Source organism: Grampus griseus (genome assembly GCF_964374135.1).
Source record: "Grampus griseus genome assembly, chromosome: 16".
NCBI lineage: Eukaryota > Metazoa > Chordata > Mammalia > Artiodactyla > Delphinidae > Grampus > Grampus griseus.
In genome coordinates, this window is record NC_139010.1 from 24,331,761 (window position 1) to 24,353,022 (window position 21,262).

At 55.3% G+C, this 21,262-nt stretch overlaps 1 protein-coding gene across 1 annotated transcript in view; it reads left to right on the forward strand.

Moving 5' to 3' along the window:
- COL13A1 (collagen type XIII alpha 1 chain) overlaps positions 1 to 21,262 on the forward strand; it is a gene marked incomplete at its 5' end in the record, with an annotated part of 143,787 nt that overhangs the window by 100,109 nt on the left and 22,416 nt on the right. The window contains 13 exons of the mRNA XM_082673817.1: positions 4,563 to 4,607; positions 5,722 to 5,754; positions 6,587 to 6,613; positions 7,210 to 7,272; positions 9,078 to 9,131; positions 10,124 to 10,210; positions 11,706 to 11,759; positions 12,917 to 12,961; positions 13,330 to 13,398; positions 14,716 to 14,739; positions 16,216 to 16,278; positions 17,312 to 17,356; positions 17,709 to 17,861. Coding sequence (XP_082529943.1) covers positions 4,563 to 4,607; positions 5,722 to 5,754; positions 6,587 to 6,613; positions 7,210 to 7,272; positions 9,078 to 9,131; positions 10,124 to 10,210; positions 11,706 to 11,759; positions 12,917 to 12,961; positions 13,330 to 13,398; positions 14,716 to 14,739; positions 16,216 to 16,278; positions 17,312 to 17,356; positions 17,709 to 17,861 — 762 coding nt within the window. The remainder of the gene's footprint in view (positions 1 to 4,562; positions 4,608 to 5,721; positions 5,755 to 6,586; positions 6,614 to 7,209; positions 7,273 to 9,077; positions 9,132 to 10,123; positions 10,211 to 11,705; positions 11,760 to 12,916; positions 12,962 to 13,329; positions 13,399 to 14,715; positions 14,740 to 16,215; positions 16,279 to 17,311; positions 17,357 to 17,708; positions 17,862 to 21,262) is intronic.

The following is a 21,262-nucleotide window of genomic DNA, read 5'->3' on the forward strand; positions in this document are numbered from 1 at the left end:
GTGCCTGACCCCGGTAATTCCCCGGATCACTTCCTGCCGGCCCTAATTACCGGAGGACCTGGCGTTTCCGCGGTCCCAGGCCTCTCCAGTCTGGAGCTGGCTGGGGCAGAGAAGAGGGAGCCGCGCTGCCTTTCTCCCGGAAGGGAGTTCTGGGAACTCTTTAGGGGAGAGAAAGACATTAGCCCTCCTCACCCAGCTTTTCCAACCTGGGAAAGGGCACTGGTCCAGGCTTAAGGCCTGAGTCACCTGCTGGCCTCCCCCCAGCCCTCCGCTCCCCACACTTCTTCCCTGCAGAGAACAAAGAGTCTGTGTGGAACTGCTCGGGCCCAGGGCCCTCCTCACCCGCAGCTGGGCCGCAGCGGGAGCCTCACGTTAGGGAGGTCTACGTATCTCCCCCTGCTCCTCTGGCCTGACCTTTGCTCAGCTGGGGAGCTGACCTGGAAGCCCCCACCTCTTTCGAGACTATGTCTTCTTGCCAAGTCCCTGCCCCGCTTGTTCAACAAACAGTAAATCACCAATTAAGAGAGCAGAGCATGACCGGTTTGTGCTCCAAGGAGCTCGCTTCCATACTGTCATCTGGGTAAAGGATGCGTCCTCTCACCTGGAAGCGGAACCAGAATAGAGAACCTATTGATGCTGGTGCGAACTCTGGACAGGGGCAGCTGGAGTCAGTGGCATCATAAAAGTGGGGGCTTGGATGGCCTTCAAGGTCATTCAGGGCAGCCACCTGTGCTCACCCCAGCACTTTCTTGGCCACAAAGACTGGAATCCACCCCTTCCAGGCCAGCCAGCCAGCGTCCTTGGTTCTTGGCACCAAGGTTAAAGAGCCAGTCTCCCAGGTGGTAGGCAGGGCAGGGCTGGCCTGGGGCTCGCAGGCCAGGTTCCACAGCAGGGACCACTGCCCATGCTCCGTGCATCTGGGGCAGGACCCTTTGTAATGCTTGGAGCGCCCGCTTTCCCAGCTGCTGGATGGCCCAGATCCGGTGGCCGAGCTCCCTGCTGCGAGGACAGGAGGTACAGGAGGTAAATTGGGGCCCTCGCGTTTTGGCAGACTATGAGTTCTCCCTCCCCAACTAAGACATTAGTGAGTTAGTGGATCTAAATTTAGGACAATTCCAAACTTAAACCTTTTAAACAAAATAACTTTTACGAAGTGAAACGGGAAAGAAGGAGCCTCTAGATGTGCTCTCGCAAAGCCATGCCATGAGGAAAAGCTCTGTGCGCAGTGTGTCAATGTCCTCCCTTTAGCAATGGCCCCGGAAATGCTCCCCGCCCCCACCCCACCACCCCTGCAAATGAATGCGCTGCCCTCAGCCACCCTGGAGTCCTTGATCGTGACTCTCAGCCCGCTCTCACCTCTCCCACCGTCCAGAATCAATGTTTTCTGGTGCAGAATGAGCCCAGCCGCCGGTTCAGAGGTCAGGCTGGGGCAAGCCCCTGGAGACAAGCCCTGGAGAAGGAGACTGATGAGAGTGGAATGAGCCCGCAGGGTGGGGTCAGCCGGGGCCACCCCTGCTTCCTGCCCCGCAGAGGGGTGGGAAGTGAGGGAGGCCCCGGGATGGGGATCAAGGGAGCCTGGGTCACCTAGAGAATTAAGAGACTTGACCCAGAGGGGAGGGAAGGGGCAAAGGTCAGCCACCCTAACGAGGAGGCTTGCCTCCTTAGAGGCTGCAAGGGGCCCAGATTTCCCCGGAGTGTGCAGTTGCATCTTTACATACAAACCATCATGGGCTGAAGACAACCCCGATTAGCCCGGAAACCCTCACTCCCAGGGTGCTGTGCTCTGCACAGCTCACGTGGAGACTGGAGAGCGTGGGCAGACCCCAGCCTCCTCCCCTACTGAGGCATCCCAGGCTGTCCTCCGGAGCAGAAGGAGACCAACTGAGCCCCTCGTAGAGCCGCAGAGCTAACATTCCCTCCCCCGAGGAGCCTTTTTCCGGAACTGCCAACACACCCAGTGTCAGCTCCTCGGCTTTGGCCTGTCAGGAGCAGGGGTGGGTAGGAAGGGTCTAGTCCAATCCCTCTTTGCAGACCCAGAGAGAGGAAGTGACTTATGCAGGGTTCCACAGACAGCCTTTCCTGACTCCTCCGCCCAGCTCCCTCGGTGGGGGTGGGAAGGTGAGGGCACATGTATTGGGGGAAAGCTGAGGGAAAGATGGGAAGAGGGAAAATGGGGCAAACCGGAGATCCTTGAATAGTCAAGCTGACCTCCCACCTGTACCTCCCCACCCCCAGGGAACTCTGCCTGGTGTCCTCGGGGCTGAGTCAACCCAGTTGGGTTGTTTGGAATTTGAGCAGGGGTCCTCCAAAGGAAAGAGTGATGGGGCCCTCGGCTGGCGCTCTACAGCCTCTGTCGCCAGATTTCTGATGAAGTCCTGTGGCGCCCTCTGCTGGCCGTAGAGCAGAACTGTGCTCACAGGCCGGCCCCGGCTCAGCTCTTTTCCCTAGGGCCTGTGGTTAAAGACACAGCCCTGGCCTGAGCACTGACTTTTCACTCCTATGGGGCACAGACCGGAGGGCCATCCAGAAGAGAGGGCTTTGCCCTGCTTTGGGCCTGCAGAGGGTGTTTAACGGAAGCGACGGAACACCAGTCGCTGGTACCTGCACTTGCCAGACAAAAGACCTGTGTCCAAATCCCTGCTCTGTGTGACATTGGCAATCATACCTGGCCTTCCAGAGCCACAGTTTGCTGACCTGTGAAACAGGAATAACATCCACTCCCTCACTGATTACAGGGGCTTCTTAGAGATTGAATAGAAGAAGGATGTAAAGGCTTAACTCAGCGCCAGACACATCATAGGCACAGTAAATGGCTGTGCCTTTTTCCACTTTTTCCCACAAGAGGGATTTACCAGAATTTAGTGCCTGGGGCAGACCTGGGGCACCAGCTTGTCTGCTGTGGTCACTTCTGAGTCCAGCTCTACCACCCCTGCCTGTGGCTCAGGGGTCCTGGTGGGGTCGGGTGAGGGAGGGCTCCTGCATTTGGAGCTAAAGTTTCTGGGCCTTTCACAGAATTCAGAGACTTGATCCAAAGAGGATGGAGGTGAAGCCTTCCCTAGCAGACATGATTTGTGTATACAGGTTACATACACACAGTGGTTCCCGCTGCACTGAGGAACCAGCACTGGGCTGTGGGGCAGAGCAAAAGGCTTCAAGAGGAGATGGCATTTGACCAGCACCCAAGGATGAATAGGGTTTTGAGCAGAGGAAATAGCAGAAAGGCAGAGAATTCTGAAAACGGGTGATGTTTTCAGAGAAGCAGTGTAGGTGTCAGGATGTGAGGCGATGAGACCAGGAGGGAGCTGGGGTGGAATGCCATGCTCAGGAGCCTGGCCCCTTTGCCACAGTCAGTGCCGGGCGGTGGCAGTGTCAAAGTACAGGAGTGGTACTGTCCAGTCTGTGTGTGGGACGCTTATCTGGATGCCAGCGTGGAGGCCCAGTCATGGAGGGGAAAGGTTGGAAGTAGCTCCAGCCTCTGCGAGGAGAGGGGTGGACCAGGGCTTCCTGTAAGATGTCAGGGAAGGGACGAGGTCAGCTGAAAAGATGGAGGCCAGGTGGGGCCATGTTCCCCCTCTGCCTGTGGGGTATGCAGCGTGGCCCCCAGGCCACAGGGTCTGAGCTGCTACCACGCACGCTGCGCAGCACCCTGAGCCCTGGCTGGGGCTCACACTGGGACTTCTTTTGGGGTTCCACTCGTGGAGACAAAGGCCTCCTTCCTCCCCTGCACCCCTCCCCCTCTGACACAGCGGGTAAGTCTTGACTCACCTACTCTCGGCCCCCAGTTGTCGCTGGCTGTCACCTCCAACCCCATCTCCTCCTGGTGTGTCCTTCCAAGGAGGGCAGGACACTGCCGAGATGGTAGAGCAAAGCCCAAGCGTGGTATCCTGGAGAAGCAGCCGCGTGACTGGTGCCTCTGGCCAGGCAGGGCCAGGAGTGCAGAGAAGTGGGTGGGCTCCGGGCCACGCCCTGCCTCCATCCACAGTCCCCCACCACCCAAAGCCTCCCCGACCTGGGGCCAAAGCCCTCATGTCCTCGGGAAGAGTTAGACCCAAGGAACCTGGAAGGAAGAGGACCCCAGGGAAGAGGAGAGGCCGGAGCCCCATCTGGCTCAGCCAGCAGTACCACCCATGCAAACGTGCAGAGTGAAAATGGGCAGGAGGCAGCAGGCCAGGGAGGGAGGGAAGGTATGCAGTAGGCAAGTGGCCAAGTGGGCGGCTGAGGCCCACGGCCCTAGCCCAGGCCCCCGTCAGGCAGGAAACCTTGTGCAAGTCCGCTTTCCCCCTCCCTGGCCTCAGGCTCCTCCTGGTGGGCCTCTCTCTGGGGCTCTTTCCTGCTCTGTGGTCTGCGACTAGGGTCCTTGTGCAGGTCCACCTTGCTGAGAAGAGTGGCCCACCGTGGCTGCCGGCAATGGTGGGGACCTCAAGCTCCTCACGGACTGGACGGTCATCCCAAGCTTCCACAGCAACCACTCTCACTGACATCCTTGCAGGCCACGCTTCCAGGGCCAACACCTTGGGCCCTGAGTCTGGTCCTCTTGTCACTGTTTCTCTTTCTTCCTTCAGGGAGAACGGGGCATGCCAGGGATGCCGGGCAAACACGGAACAAAGGTACGCCACCCTCAGGCAGCTCCCCCAGCCCCAGCCCTCTCTCCCAGCTTCTTCCCTTCCCACACCCTGTCTTGCTGTAAAGACAGGAGACGGGGTGCACATTTCTTCCTGTCCTCTCCCCTTTGCTGCCTGGCCTGTCTTCCAGGCAGGGGTGTTCCTTTTTGGCCCATGAGCCATCACTCAGCAGTGCCCTCCCGACATGGCCAGGCCTCCTTGTGGGCAACTGTGGGTCATAAAATTCCTCTCAAGGGCTTCCCTGGTGGCGCAGTGGTTGAGAGTCCGCCTGCCGATGCAGGGGACGTGGGTTCGTGCCCCGGTCCGGGAAGATCCCACGTGCCGCAGAGCAGCTAGGCCCATGAGCCATGGCCGCTGAGCCTGCATGTCTGGAGCCTGTGCTCTGCAAGGGGAGAGGCCACAACAGTGAGAGGCCCGCGTACCGAAAAGAAAAAGTCCTCTCAGGTACCCCCAGCTCTGGCTGCAGTTCTGAGACCCATGTGGGAATCGGGACCCCCTAAAAATCGCCTTCACATGGAATTTACTAAGTGGTGCACTGGGCAGCCTATTTACCTCAAAGTTGGTGGTCTTGGGCTGATAAGGAAATGGGGTTCACTCCCAGCCGCTCCCCAGTCCATCAGTGCATAGGGCCAGAGAGCTCCCTTGAGGAGAGTCCCATGGGCACCCTCAGGGTCCAGGAGCTTGGTGAACTCAGCCATCTACTGTTGTCCCCTTCCCCATGGCTCTCCCTTTCTCCCCCATCCCCTCCTCCTCCTTTCCTATCCCAAGAAGCCCTCCCCGCATTCCACCCAGGGAGGCCTCTGTCTAGCCCAGCCCTGGGCTGCCTGAAACAGTGCCCTCTAAGTCCCCCAGGAGGGCCTAGGGGCTGAGCAGGTGGGTGGGAAGCCCAGGGAGCCCAGCTGAGCTGTGCGGAGCCTCTTCCTCGGACCCATTCCCTATGTGCCAAGCTCAGCCACCCCCTTCCCTGTGGGCCTGGGGGCAGGCAGAAGCCTCCACATCTCACATCTCTCCAAGAAGAGGCTGGGAGAGGAGGCTGGCCACGTCCTCTTTGTTTCCCGCTGGGTGAGAAAGTCCCCATGCCTTTCCTTCTCTCTGCCAGGGGGCTCCTGGAATCGCTGTGGCCGGGATGAAGGTCAGTGGACCTTGTAACTCAACACCTGAGGGGCAGGATGGGAGGGATGGAGAGAGGACAGAGTTGGGCTCCAGGGGCTCATTGGGTGGCCACTGGACCAAGGAGGGAGTAGACAGGATTCAGAACCATTTCTCTTAAAGCAGCATTTATGCCAGATGCACAGATTGAACAACAGATGTTTAACTAAGCCTTGCAAGTAAGTGGCAAAGGTTTACCAGCCTCAACTAAAGGTCTTGCCAGCCTGCCGATGTGAAAGGAACCTAGCACTTTCCTTTACACTCCAAAATTCAGCAGATGGAGGCTTCCCTGGTGGCGCAGTGCTTGGGGGTCTGCCTGCCGATGCAGGGGACATGGGTTCGTGCCCCGGTCCGGGAAGATCCCACATGCCACGGAGCGGCTGGGCCCGTGAGCCATGGCCGCTAAGCCTGTGCATCCGGAGCCTGTGCTCCACAACGGGAGAGGCCACAACAGTGAGAGGCCCGCGTACAGCAAAAAAAAAAAAAAAAAAAAATTCAGCAGATGGGAGGGGACACCCCGGAAGCACAAATGCTCGATGTGGCTCTCCCAGCAGGTCACTTACAGGGATACCGTGTCAGAAGCAAATGTCCCTTCCTTCCTCTCCCTCCTCCTGGGCTGCCTCACACCTGCCACCTCTCTCACCTGGGGGAAGAATAAGGGACGGTCCAGGAAGGGCCCGAGTCCTAGGCAGCGGGAAGCCCTGGGCTGGCCAGACGCTTCCCCTACCCTCAGATGCCTTCACTCCTCTGCTCCTGCGTTCACTCACTCTCGCTCTCTCATTTCTTTACCTGAGTCTTGTTTTTTTCCCACACAGGGTGAGCCTGGGATCCCAGGAGCCAAGGTACTGATACAGAGGCAACGTCAGTCGTGGGATGGAGGTGGGAGGGGCTGCTGTTGTTTTGCTCCTGGTCCCCCGAGGCTAGCCTGGGGCTGGGGACCTGACTGAGCAGAGGAGAGCCTGCGGGGAGGGGCTTGCTCCTCAGGTATGCTCTGCAGATGCCTCCCCCCTTCCCTGGATCCTGGCCTGGGCAGCGGTCTGGTTTGCCTTCACACCAGCTCCAGTAGTGACTGTTGTCCCCTGCACCCACAGGGCTCTGTCTCTCTCATCCAGGACAATAAGAGATATAACATGAGAAAAAGTTTCCATGGTCAAATACGTTTGAGAAATGTGGGGTTAAAACTATTACGCAGGTGTCTTTACTGCAGGCCTTCTCAGAGCCTTTACTATGCTAAATATACATTGGGAAACTCTAAAAAAAAAAAATGCAGGGTCTTGTGCAGCATTTTCAAACTTTCTGACCAGGGCATTCGTTTTTTAAGAGAAGCGTCTTATGAGGCAAGTATTCTGGAAACACTGGTCTATGATTACTGCCCTTCGTACCCCTCACCACCCCTACCCCATCCTCTTATCAGTGACTTTCTCTTCTTACCCCAAAGGGAGACCCAGGAGCAACAGGGAAGCCGGGGCCCCCAGGTTTGCCGGGAAAGACGGGGCAGAGGGTAGGATACTGTGTCCTTGAGTGTGTGCTCCCTTCATCCTGGCCTCTGCTGGTCCCCCACTGCCTGCCCCACCCCTGTGGCTGGCGTGCTGCTTGCAGTGTGCAGTGGGTGCATGTCTCCAGGAAAAAGGGAGTGCCTCGATGGCCTGGCAAAGCTTCAGGAAATTCACACTCAAGAGCACAGCCTTTCTCCTTGAAAGCCATTGGGTACCCAGGAGGAAAGCCTAGAAGGAAGGGAAGCGTTCCCTCCCCCCGCCCCCATCCCCCAGGACCTCTGTAGGGCAGGACCGCACCCTTTCCCTTAGACCTGGCCTGTTTCAGGGGGTGCCCCAGCTAAAGGCAAAGGCACAGCCCAGGCACAGCAGGGCCAGCTGGGGCCTCAGGATTCACATCCCTCTCATCGCCTGGGCCCTTATCTGCCCCTCCTCTCCTCCCGTAGCCTGCTACAGGCTATTTTGTCATTCAGCTTCTACCCAAGGGCAGGTGGCAAGGGGAAGACAGCTAAAGATTTGGTGTGGCAACTTTTGTGGCTCCAGCTGAAAAGTTCATTGAGATGTGAGCACATTGCAACCCCAGGGTCCTCAATTTACATTGTTACCTATGAGAACCACCGGCCTTCAGGCTGTGGAGAGTGGGGCTTCTCATGCTGACCAGGCAGGGGCCTTCTTGATAGTGGACGCTCTGAATCAGAGTGAAGTCTTTGTGGCATAGAAGGCGGACCTGGGTGCTGGACGTGGCTGTGTCACTGCTGCAGTGAGGGGTCGTCCACAGTCTCGGAGCCCCTTCCTTTCTGCAGTGAGAGCAGGGCTCTGGAACTTGCGCCATAAGGGAGAAAAAGTGTTCTTCAGGAAGAAGCTAGTTAGGGAGGGGTACTCGTTTACTAGGGCTGCCCTAACACAGGACCACAAACTGTGTGGCTTCTACAACAGAAATGTATTGTCCCACAGTTCTGAGGACAGACGTCTGAGACCAAGGTGTCAACAGGGTTGGTTCCTTCTGTGGGGTGTGAAGAAAAATCTGTTCCGTGCTTCCCTTTTAGTTCCCGGTAGTTTGCTGGCACCTTGGCTTGTAGAAGCATTGCCCCAATCTCTGCCTTCATCTTCACACGGTGTCCTCCCGATATGCATATCTGTGTCCAAATTTCCCCTTTTTATAAGGACACCAATCATATTGGATTAGGGGCCCACCTCATAACTTAGCTAATTACATCTCCAATGGCCCAGTTTCCAAATAAGGTCACATTCTGAGATACTTGGAGTTAGGACTTCAACAAATGAATTTTCATGGGACACAATTCAACCCATAATAGGAGGCAGACTTCTCAGAATATTCCTCCAAAGGAGAAGTTCTGGTTCGATGGTTTTTGTCCTCCCTAGAGGTAGGGAGGAGGTAGACGGAAAGCTCTCCCTAGAGACCAGGGGTATCTAATTGCTACACGTTACAAACATAAAAAAGAGCCAAGCGGGTTAAAAAAGCTTTTCCCAAATACTGGCATTCTGAACTGCTCGCCTGTCCCCAGGAGACCCCCAAAAGTGACTGAATGCTCCTGGCCCCTCTCCCTGCGTAAGTGCTGAGGGCCCCACCCACACAGGATGGGGAGGATAACAATACCAGGGTGCAGTGTCCCAAGGAAGGAGTCTGGTCCCTGATGGGGTCCAGCCGGAAGTGGAGTCCTACCGAGAAGAGCCCACGCAGGGGCAGAGAGACGAGAGAGAAAAGCCAAGGCCCGACGCTGGAGGGCTGGTGCCTTCGCCAACATCCCGGAGAAACAGTTCCTAACCCAAACTGTCTGCGTTTCCTCCGCAGGGTGAGAAGGGGGCTGCGGGCGCCCCTGGGCTACTTGGCCTCCTAGGGCAGAAGGTGGGTAGCAACCAGCTCTGAATGGTGGGTTCTGTGTAAGGGCCCCAGTGTCCATCCCCAGCCCCATTCCTAGCCCTGCACATTCACACGGGCCCCAGCACTGGAGGTGTCCCTCCCAGATTGGGGGAAAGCAGCTGGAACACAGCCAGATTGTGTTTTGGGGGACAGAGGCATGGGGTTCCACATGGGAGGCCCTGACTGGCCAAAAAAAATGCCCAAATTCAAAGAATTTAGTAGCTATGACCTGGTCTGATTTCTTTGCACCACCATATGTGAGCTCCGTAAGATATTCCGCTTAAAAAAAAAAAAAAAAAGACTTGGGTCAAATAAGTGTGGGGAAAGCTATATAAAACAGGTCCCTCAGAACTCTACTCAGTACTCTGTAATGGCCTATATATTGGCCTATACGGAAAAAGAATCTAAAAAAGATTAGACGTATGTACACGTATAACTGATTTACTTTGCTGTGTACCTGAAACTAACACAACATTGTAAATCAACTCTACTCCAGTAAAAATTTAAATGAATAAAACAGGCTCCTCAGAGAGTCATGGGCACCTTGGCCTAAGAGGCTCCCAGCACCCTGCAGTGGAAGAGCTTCATTTCACTTTGCCTTTCCCACGTTGTTTGGCCACCAGACCCCTTTTCTTCATGTTCTGAATATTCCCAACCTGTGGAAGGAGTGTTCCAGGGAACACACTTTGGGAAACACTGCTCTAGATCCTGGTCCTGATGGGTTCTTGGTCTAGCTCTACACCCATTCTCCTTCAGTAACCAGCTCCATTCTCTCCTCAAATCCCACAGCTAGGTTTCTGAAGGTCTCTGGTCCCCAGCCATCCTGGAGCCCACAGTCCCTTAATGTCCCCCAACATTCAGCATAGACTGAGAGGCAGTCTGCTGCCTTCACTCCTTCGAATTGTGAGGGGAGAAAAGACAGGGATCAACCACCTTCTTCCAGAGTTAGTGATGGTAACTCTACCTTCCACCCCCAGGGAGAAAAAGGTGATGCCGGCAACTCCATTGGAGGGGGCAGAGGGGAGCCTGGGCCCCCAGGGCTCCCTGGGCCCCCAGGGCCAAAGGTGAGTCTTTCCCTGGGATCAGTGCTCAAGGCAGATGTTTGCCTGTGGCCTTTATCCTTAGTCCATTTGGGGGACCCCGTGTCCTGGGCACCTTGCCTTCTCTCCTGCTGTGTGGTTTTTCCAGTGGATTCTAGAAAGGTCATTTGGACCAAGCTTCTGCTTCCAAGCATCTCTAGGGCAGATGGATGGTCCCATTGATTCAAATGGCTATGATGTAACTGAGTCAAGGACCAATGGCTACAAGGTCTTAAGACAACCAGAAAGGCCCCTAGCTTAGGCTCTAAATCAGTTGCAGGTCAGGGATCAGCTGGGCCCACCTGGTGCGGCACACTGCGGGGAGGTACGGTTGCAGCAGTGGGACAGCTACAAATGGGGCTGCCCACACTTTCCTTGCAGAAGGTGCAAGCTGCAGTGGTAAGACTTGAGTTCTGCGAGGCAGATGCCTCCTGCATTGCTCGGTTTATTTTAACAGCACAGGGAAATAAGGGGGTGTCTTGCTCAGCTTATAAGGAAAGGATTAATTACTCTGCATGATCTGAGGCAATACCCTCATTCGTTCCACCGACGTTTATCAAGGGCCTGCTGTGGGCTGTGAGGCTGCCGAGAACCTGCCCTCGGCTTGCCCACCATCCAGCAGGAGAAGCAAACCCACAATTCACAGGAATGTAGTGTAGGGGGCCACAGGGAACCCCACAGACAGGCAAGATGAAGTGGCAGGAAGGGTCTCGGGCTCAGCGCCACGTTCCCACGTGATTGTGGTGAGAACAGAGCTTCCCTGGTACGAGCACCCAGCCTCCAGGGCATGCCCACTGTTGAGTCTGTCCCGCTGACCCTGAAGGGCGTGATACCAGGCGCGTCTTGGGTCTCGATCTGGGGCTGGGGAAATCTGGTCACTCTTGTCCCTGTATCCTAGGACAAAAGCAAGGGAAAGCTAGAAGACTGTCCCCAGACTCATGTCCTCTTTCCAGGACCAGGCAAAATCTTGAATAAATGAAGTATTTGGAGTGGACTACCTCCTACCTCTCCCTGCTCCTCCTGTCCTAGGCCTCCTGGGCACCTCGTCCCCACGTGCCCAGGCCCCTCCTGCTCCGCTCTGTCCTCCAGGCAGGACCTGATGAGGTGTGTAAGAGTTCCAGGCTCCAAAACGACCTTCCTCCTGCCCCTGGAGGCTGGTGGCAGTCCACAGTTAGGGGCCTCGACAGAACTGGGCACGCGTGCGTTAACCGAGACCTGAGGAGGGCCTGGCAGCGCAGAGCCCAGGGGAGGAAGGGAGTAGTCAGGGAGGGCTGCTAGGAGGAGGTGAGACCTGGGTGGGGCCCAAGGGTGGGAAGGAATCAGACAGGTGGAATGGGGTGAGTTAGTAGAAGCCAGCAGGGAAAGAGACAAAGACCCAGAGACACTTACTAGAACATCAATAGCAAGACCATCTTTTGCCCCTGAAGCAGCAGTCCCAGCTGCCCCGTGTGCCCTCACCCATCTCTCTCCTCTTGCCCAGGGGGAAGCTGGAGCTGATGGCCGGGCGGGCGCCCCAGGACGGCAAGGAGACAAGGTACAGGAGCCCCCAGATCTAAGAGCTGCAGGATGAGGGTCAGCTTGGGAGTTGAGAGAGAGAGACAGAGTCTTGGCCGTCCTGCCGCTGGGCCTCCAGGCACAGGGCTGACGGCCATGACTCGTGCCTACCATCTCTCCTGGTCGCCTCGGGCTTTGGAGAACTTCCACTGAGACGGCGGCCAGGCAAAGGCAGGCCCAGGGATGGGACGCTGGGGCTGGGGAGAGAGCCGGAGCCCCTGCTTCTGCTAGCTCCCACACCACTGGTAAAGACGGGGCCCCACTTCCCTCCAGCTACTCCCTGTGGATGGGTCAGCCTGGTGCTGCTGTGTCCTTCGCAGGTGCCCCGTGACTGAAAGGCTGTGGGCTTGGGGAGGTGCAGGGCAGGTTACCTGGAGGCGAGGCTCCGTGAGCTGGCCAGCGGCAGGGTCGGCAGCAGTTGAGTTATATTAAAGGGTTTGTTTTCCCTTTATTTTTACTTTCTGTCTTGATTTTCTGAAATGTGTTCAGTGTTCGCGTTATCCCAGAACAATTGGAACCATGGTTTGCTTTTCACAATTTACACCACGTTTCATTTATTCCCCACAGTTCTGACCTGTTTCCAACAGAAACAAATCCCCCCATCCCGACCTGCTCCAGGAGGCTGGGTGTTCTAACGCCTCGCCCTGGCCCCCATGTTTCCTCCCACAGTTTGGGTCTTTCACCAGCAGACAGGAACCGCCTGGGCTGTCCACGGCAATTGTCAACCACCCAGGCAATTGGCAAAAACTTTCTGAGCCCTTGCTCCTCGAGCAGGATAGAAATAAAGAGGGGCAGAGGGTCTGGTCCCTGCTCCCGAGGAGGTGGCTGACTTACGAGACCGGAGGGAGGTGGCCAGACAGACATGGGTGGAATCACCAACAACTAACATGGGACAGAAGGATCTTCCAGCAAGAAGCTGGAGGGAGCTGGGAGGGAGAGGGGCTTGCTGGCCGGTGGAGGTGCTTCCCAAGGGGTGGAGCCTGCACGGGAGGCACAGGGAGCCCTGCGCCTCTCAGCCTGAGCTGAGCCGAGCCTCCTGGCCCCCTCTGAGTTCCCTAACACACGGCCCATCTGGGGACACCAGATTCTGTGTACCTGACTTTGTGCCCATTTCACTCCAATTTTGTCGTGCAACAGGGGGAGCCTGGAGCAGCTGGAGAACAGGGACCTGCTGGCCCCAAGGTACGTGCATCTCTCACCCAGAGTCATAGCACCACATCTCACCTCCCTGGGGTCACAGGGTGAAGTGGCTTGTCCCCGGGGCCTTGCGGGGGGGTGGGGGGCAGGGAAGAGCATTCTGGCTCCAGATAGGAGGTCTGACATTGCAGCCACGATTGCACTCGGTCTCCCCCAGGTCTGTCTAGTCCAGGGTTCTCACACGGAGTCTTCTCTTTGGTTCTGGAGCCCCTGGGCATCCTCTGAGAGTGTTTGGAGCCCCCAGTAGCCGCCCCAGCTGCTCTGCATCCCCTGTGCAGCCAGTGATGGTAGAGAGCTTGTCCTGAGGTCCCCGCTGGCCCAGGCCCTGGGTGCAGGTCTCCTTTGTCTCGTAGGGCTCCAAGGGCGAACCTGGGAAAGGAGAGATGGTGGACTACAATGGAAACATCAACGAGGCTCTCCAGGTGAGCGGGGCCTACCCAGACATGAGAGATCTGGAGGTCCTCATGGGCCTCCGGGCTGTGTGATGACAGAGCTGAGCGTTCCAACACCCTGACTCACGTCCCTGAGGCCAGCCCGCTGGACAGAGCTTCCGGGGATTCATCCCCTTGCCTTCTCTCCTTCGGCCTCCCCCATGCAGCCCCCATGCACACGGCCCCCTCATTTGAAATCCAGATGGCCTGGCTTTGGGTCTGGGCCCAGCTGGCCAGGTATCCTGGCTCTGGGTCACTGAGAGCCATAACTGGGGCATCCTGGTGCCTGCAGGGTGCTGGCCCACTTGGGGTTCTAGGACCCCATTTCTCCAGCACACACCCTCCCCCTTCACATGGTAGAATCTGTCTTCCTGGAACACATCTACCTTTGTGTCAATGTAATCATATTTCAGGTTCATTAGGTACCCTCGTTTAAACGCGGGGCTTCTCAACCTGGGCGCCCCTGACATTTGGGGCTGGGAAATGTTGGTTGTGGGTAAGCCTGTCCCGTGTGCTGGAGGATGTTCAACAGCGTGCCTGGTCTCTACCCGCTAGATGCCTCCCCACTCCCAGCTATGACAACCAAAATATGCCTCTGCACGTTGCCAGATGTCTCCAGGGGGACAAACTCACCCCAGATTGAGAACTGCTCCTTTAAAGGAATCTTTGTACCTACGTGAATCCGTTTACAAGCTGTACAGTTATTTTTTTTAATGCCAAGAGTTGTCCCTCTAATTTAGTTTTCCAGTGGTGCCATGTTTTGTTCTATTGTGTCTGTCTGTTTCAAGGGAGGTACATCAGAGCCTTAAATCTGGGTTCTAGGAGAAGAGGGAAGTTCAAGGAAGGGTCCCAGTGAATGATTAGAAACAATGGGAGGGACTTCCCTGACAGTCCAGTGGTTAAGACTCCGCCCTTCCACTGCAGGGGGCAGGCATTCGACCCCTGGTCAGGGACCTAAGATCCCCCATGCTGCGAGGCCAAAAGAAAAAAACAAAACAGAAGGAATAGGAGATGCTGCTTCCTTCCTCTTGTAAAGAGAAAATTTGCAGTCCATTTTAGGGCATGTAGGAATCTGTTGTAGGATAGCATCTGGTGCTCGTGGGGTACTCCCTGTCCAGTGACTACAAGCCTCTGGGAGGGGAGAGGTGGGGGTGGGGTGGGGCTGGAAGGCAGAGGCCCCCCAAGAGGGTCTACCTCTACTGTGCTCCCTCAAGGGTCCCAGTGCCCACGTTTCCAGGACTGGGCCGAGGGGACCCTCCATGTGGCTCTTATTTGCTCTTCAACTGATCGCATGGTGTTGGTTTTCAGGAGATCCGGACACTGGCCTTGATGGTGAGTCCTCCCTCCTGATTTCCCCGGGCACTGGGCTGAGGGCTGGTGGAGGGCAGCCTGGAAGACAGGACTGGAGGTCTCGCCTCCAGAAGGTTAGGGTTGACCCTGCAGAGCAGGGTCATGACTGTCGTCCAGAGTAGCTCTTCACCGACCCAGTGGTGCACTCCCGTCACAGGACAAATACTGGTTCTCATTGCAGCTGCGTCAAGGAAGTGGTGGTATAGAGGAGGGTGTTTTTAAGTTCTCCTTTTACCCAATCTTTTGCAAATAAATAAAGTGCATAATCCTAAAAACATCAGTAGCGACCCTCTACCTTTCCCTCTTTCCTAGAAATCAATTTCATTCTCTGCATCTGGAAAACCAGTGAATTCCAAGCCTGGATTTTGCACGTGTGCCTACCAGTGACAGGCTTTCAGTAAATATTTGTAGCTAAAATGATTACCACCAGGTTTAACTTCCAAGGCAGAGAAGAGAGGGGAGATCACAACGTTCTCAAACTCACTCACATTTTATGTCATTTAATATTTTTAGTGGCCATGTGCCACAGAACACACTTAGGGACGATGCAAAGCCAGAATTAAGCACCAGTCGTACAGCGCCCCAATCCCAGAAACTGGTATTAACCACATGATTCTGGCATCAGTGAGCTTCATTTGGAAACATTAAAATAGATTATTTGAAATAGCTCTTTGAAGCAAAAGTTTCTGAAACTTTTTTTTTTCATTTTAATCATCAACCTTGAATTAACCATTTACATACAATAAAATGCACCCATTTTAGGTGTAGAATTTGCTGAGTTTTGACAAATGTATATAGCCACGTACCCACCACCCCAATCACTTCAGAAAGTTCCTTCACGCATCTCAGGAGTCAGTCCCACACTTATGCCCAACCCTGAGCCACCACTAATCTGCTTTCTCTCACCAGAGCTTAGATTTCTTTAGTTCTAGAGTCTCCTATGAATGGAGTCACACAGTATGTAGGTGTCTGCATCTAGCTTCTTTTGCTCTGCATAATGTGTCAGGGTTTCTTCCTTCTATGGCATGGCCTGTGCAGTGCTCGGTTCTTTTTTCACTGCTGCGTAGTATCCATTCTATGAATGTGCCAGACGTTCAGCTGTTGATGGACATTTGGGTTGCTTCCTGGAGACATTTTTAAGTCACTGTCGGGGAAGGTCAGATTTATCTTCTTGGAGCCCAAGGAGCCCCCAGGGTGTAGACGGACAGGGAGGGAGAGGCTGATAAGCGTGGCCCTAGGGTCCCCGCCCCCCACTTTAATCCAGACACGCTCAGTGCTTATCTGCCTTACACTGCGGGGTCTCCATATTTCCTCTGCAAACAAAAGTCTTCCTGCCCCTGATGAAATGTTTGGAAATGACCAGTCTCTATAAACCAGCCTCCACATATACTTCTCTGGAGACAGGCCACCCCTCCTCAGTTGGAAACTTCTCCCACGTGTCTTTCTTTTCTTTCCTAGGGGCCCCCTGGTCTTCCTGGGCAGATTGGCCCACCTGGAGCTCCAGGGATCCCAGGCCAGAAGGTAACACTGTCTTGACAAGGCGGGTGCAGACCCTGCAGAAGCCCTGCATGTGTCTCTGGGCGCGGGACCCCACGGCTGCCCCTCATCTGTGTCCTTCTCATGTTCCCAGAGCCACCACCTCACTCCAGCCTTCAATTCTCCCCAAAGCTCCAAGGCACCGCCTGCCCACCGACATCACCGCCCCTTCACTCCCCCCATCCTCAGCTCTGCCTTTCTTCCCTCGCTGTCTGTCTTGGGCTCCTGTAATTCACAGACCCCTCTGATGTGGTGGGGCTGGATCTAGACGAGCGCCCGCCCCAGCCAGAGCCACAGCAGGGACCCAACCCTGCTTGAGCCCCTCCCCAATCTCACCCCTCCCTCGATTCCTGCCTTTGCTCCCTTTTATCCTCTGCCCCCCACCCCTGTGATTTTTCCCAGAAGGCCAACACATTTGCCCCTCTGTCCTCTGCTCATGAGGTCCTCTGCCCTGAAGTCCCTTCCAGTTTTCCCTACCTTTCAAAGTCTTCATATTCCAAGCCCAACTTGAAGGCCACCTCCTCCCTGAAGCCTTCCCTGATCTATCAGGAGGAATTCACTGCTATTTCCTCTCAGCTTGCCTTGGTGATGCAGCTGGTTGTTTACCTGGCCTCAAATCAGAGGCCACACCTCCTTTATCTCCCTCCCTGACTCAAAGAAGGGACTCGGGTTCATGTGAAGTGAAGGGAGTGCCCTGTGTGGGGGCCAGGACTGGAAGGCTGAGTTTGGGGGGAAGGGAGAACAAGGAGGCAAGCACCCCTCCTGTGGAGCGCCTGGTGCAAGGTTGTGGCTAAAACATGGACTGTGGAGCCGGGATGCCCGGACTGGGATCCAGTCTTCACTAACTCCAGGCCTTGGGCTCACAACTCTGCACTGGGGTCCTCACCTCCAAAACAGAGTCAGTGAAAGTACATACCTCCTGTGTGAGTGCTGAGGATACCTGACATAAGAAGTGCTGTATAAATAAGTTACTGTTCTTCTCTGGTCTGAGAGTGACCTTTAGTTGTTCTGGCTACAGGGGGAGATTGGACTGCCCGGCCCTCCTGGACACGATGGGGAAAAGGTAAGGACACTCCCAGACAAACCTCTGAGGATAATCTTTGCCCTGGGGGGTGAGGATACAGAAGGCTCTGGAAGGGAGCCTTGTGGGGAAGGGAGAGGGGAGGGGAGGCCCGCCTCTGGAAGCTCAGCCGAGCCCCACTGCTGGCCCCAGGGGGAGCCAGGCCAACCCACGCTGGGATGGGCTGCAGCCCCTCAGATTCCCACCGGGAGCTGGACAGGCTCTCTGGCTGGTCCAATCAAGCGCCAAAGAGCCGAGTCCTTTGTACCCTCCCCCTCCCCCCGCCATTCTTCCTTGTTCTTGCCCCTCGTTTCTCCATCAGTGCATCTAATAGTGTTGTTGATCTTTTCTCGAGGGACCTCGAGGCAAACCAGGAGATGTGGGCCCTCCTGGTCCCCAAGGCCCCCCAGGAAAGGCTGGGCCTGCAGGACTGAAGGGAGAAGATGGCCTTCCGGGGAACCCAGGAGAGAAGGGGGAGAAAGGGGAGATGGGGCAGCCAGGCCCACCGGTGAGTGCCGGGGCCCACCCAGCATGACGTGGCTGTGCGCTGTGACAGCTGCAGCTGGAAACTGGAGCCGGGAGCTGGGGACAGGGCGCTCACCCGTTTTCCCTTCAAGCTTTACTTTATAAAGGCCAGTTTCCCGCCTCAAGAGACCTGGGTCTCGTTCTGTCATCTCCTATCTGTGTCCGCGGGAAAGTCACTGAGCCTGGCAGAGCCTCGGTTTTCTCATCTCTAAAATGGGGATGATTGGAAATTCCCTGGTGGCCTAGTGGTTAGGATTCCAGACTTCCACTGCCGTGGCCCAGGTTCAATCCCTGGTCAGGGAGCTGAGATCCCACAAGCCGTGTGGTCAAGGGAGGGGGAAAACAAAAAAGAGATTTCTTAGCTACGACACCAAATGCGTAATTCATTAAGGAAAAAAATTGATAAATTTGACTTAACAAAAAAGAATAAAATGGGGATGATAATGCTTTCCCTGGATACCTCACTGAGTTGTTGGGAGTGTAAAACTGCCTCTTAGGACGGCATACCTATACCCAGGAGAGTATAGGGACAGCCCTAGACCCAGGAGAGGTACAAACAAGGGACCTTAGCCCAGGCCAGCTAGGCCTCTGGCTTGACTTGGGAGCCTTCTCTGGGCTTCATGGTTTCCAGGCAGCACCCTAGACACCTGCCCTTGGAGGGAGGTGGCCCCACGTGCATGCCACGGCAGGTCCCATATCTCAGTGTGATGACCTTGCCCTTGACTAACAGAGATCTTTTTCGATCTGTAGGGTCTAGACGGCCCAACTGGGGAGAAAGGAGAACCAGGTGACCAAGGGAGACATGGAGCAACCGGATTGCCTGGCCCAATCGGGCTCCCAGGATTCACGGTAAGGCGAGGGGGCCGAGCATCAGATCAGGGGAGTCAGCAGGCCTCTGCCGATGAGGGCAAGCAAGCGGGATGCCCTCCCTGAGGTCACCTGCCTGGCGGGTGCCTGGTGCTGTGATGAAGCTGCACTGACCGCCAGCCTGCCTGTCCAGCCTGGGGATGGGAGGGTCCTCTGGAAGAGCAGCTACTCCCTGAGGGGCAGTCGGGTGTCAACAGGGGTTCCAGCACCCTCCGCTCACAGCGTGGTGGCCTCCATCTCCAGGGGCCAGCATAGTTCCAAGGTGCTAGAACCTTGGACTCGGAATTCTCCTCTTAGAAGTGGAAAGAACCTCAGAGGTCAACCAGTCCCACCTCTGACCCAGTGCAGGATACCTCGAAGGCCACTGACTGTGGCTGCCCCACTCAGCTGGGACAGGCAGGCAGCTGGTAGCCTCCTGCCATGTCCCCTCCAAGCTGGAGGGAATGCTTCTGATGTGGTGTGAGGCACCCTCATCAACCGCCCCCCACCCCCACGGCCCTGGCTCCGCTTCTAGAGCCGTATTCACTTTCCGTAGCTGCGTAACACGTCACCACAAGTTCAGTGGCTTAAAACAACACACTCGTATTATGGCACCACTTCCACGGGTCAGGGGTCCAGGCCCGTTGCGGCTGAGGCCTCTGCCCAGTCAGGATGTCATCCAGCTGCAGCCCCATCTAGAGCTGGGGTCCTCTTCCAAGCTCGCTGCTACTGGAATAATTTTCAGTTCCTTCTATAGTAGCCATGAGTCCCTCAGCTCCTAGAGGCCACCTACAGTTCCCGGCCACTCGGCCTTCCCCATAGTAGGCAGATCATATTATAGCAGCCTGCTTCTTCAAGACCAAGGCCAGCAGGCGTCTCTCAGTGCATCCTAGCAAGACGGGGGGGGGGGGGTGTGTGGGGGGGGGGGGTGTGTGTGGGGGGGGGTACTTGTAACACAGTCTTAACCTATCATTTGTATATCATGTATAATTTGTAACATAAGCTTGTAACGTAATCACAAGAGCGACATCCCATCATCTTTGCCAATAGGCCCTATTCGGCTGGTTAGAAACAAGTCCCAGGTCCATCCTAGGGCCTCTGCCCTGCAGGATCCATACAGAATATCAGCCTCTCTGAGGTTCTTGCTAGATCCTCAGATTCAGGAAGTCAGTGATCACAAGTCCCCTGCCCTGGCCTTCGTCCTTCAGGCCAGCTACCTCTGCAGCCTCCCAGGTGGTCCTTGCTGATATCTAGGCCTAGTCTAGTACTGGTCAGGTTTGTCACAGATTTGAGGGTGTCTTCCCCAGGATCCCCTGAGTGCTGGCACCCACGCCATGTTGTTTTGTGCCCACAGGGAGAGAAAGGAGAACCCGGGGAGAAGGGTGACCCAGGAGTGGAGGTAGGTTGTGCCTGCTCTGCAGCTTGTGTCACAGGGATTATTTGACAGGGACCTTGTCACACCACAGTCTCTCCAGTGTGCACATCACTTCCGTGCTCTAGAAAGAAACTCACAACTGCCTGGCACAGGAAGAGTGCAGGAAGCTGAACATTTCCTGAGCACCTCAGGGGTAGCAAGGACCCACAGGTCTTGTCCGCGGTCTTCCCATTCATCAAGTCCCTCAGCGGTATTCACACAGCACCTGCCATGTTCCATTCCAGTGCTAGAGCCTGGAGACAGGAAAACAAGACCATCCCTGTGCAGCAAACAGTCCCCAGTTGTGGGCACTAGAATGGCAGCAGCTCAGGGAGTCGGATGAGCACCCCAGAAGATGGGTCATTGGAGCAGGGTCTTGAAGACTCTGTAGGAGTTTGCCTAGAAGCTCCAGAGGTAGGGTTTCCAGAGAGGCATTATTCTTTTGAGAAGTGTGGTGGTTAAGGGAACAGTGGAGTGAGAGGTAGTCAGGATGGAAGCCAGCTTCTCATAACAGGGGAGGGAATCAGGCTTAGGGTAAGACCAGGAGAGCAACAGAGGTCGAGGATACGTGACGGAGAGGCTATTTGGTGGAAGGGCCTGGGCCACCCAGACACTACCACAGAGAGAGAGAGACCACCAAACCCTCGGTCACCCTTCAGTGTCACCAAACCCCATCTGCATTTAGTAACACAGACCTGATTATATAACATGTATGTTATTTATTTGGATAGGCTCCTAAAGAAATGCTCTGAAACTCAGGAAAAGCATAATATGCAAAAATGTTCCTTCCAGATGTATTTAAACTAAAAATTGGGAACAGGCTGCATTTCTAACAAGAAGGAAATGATTAAATAACTTACCACAAAATACTAATGGTAATAATAGTCCCCGTGCTGGAGAGCTTTCCTCACGCCAAGCCCTGCTCCAAGCTCTGGCTAGGTAGGAACTCATTTTTATTCCAGTCAATGAGTAACACATCAACATTGAAACGAGGCTTGTGGGGAACATACAAAACACGGAAAAGTGGGTTTTGTGTTAAGTGAAAAAGAGAAGAGAACCAAATTTTATATATATATGATACCATCGTAAGTATAGACATACATTCAAATACATTTTATGCATCA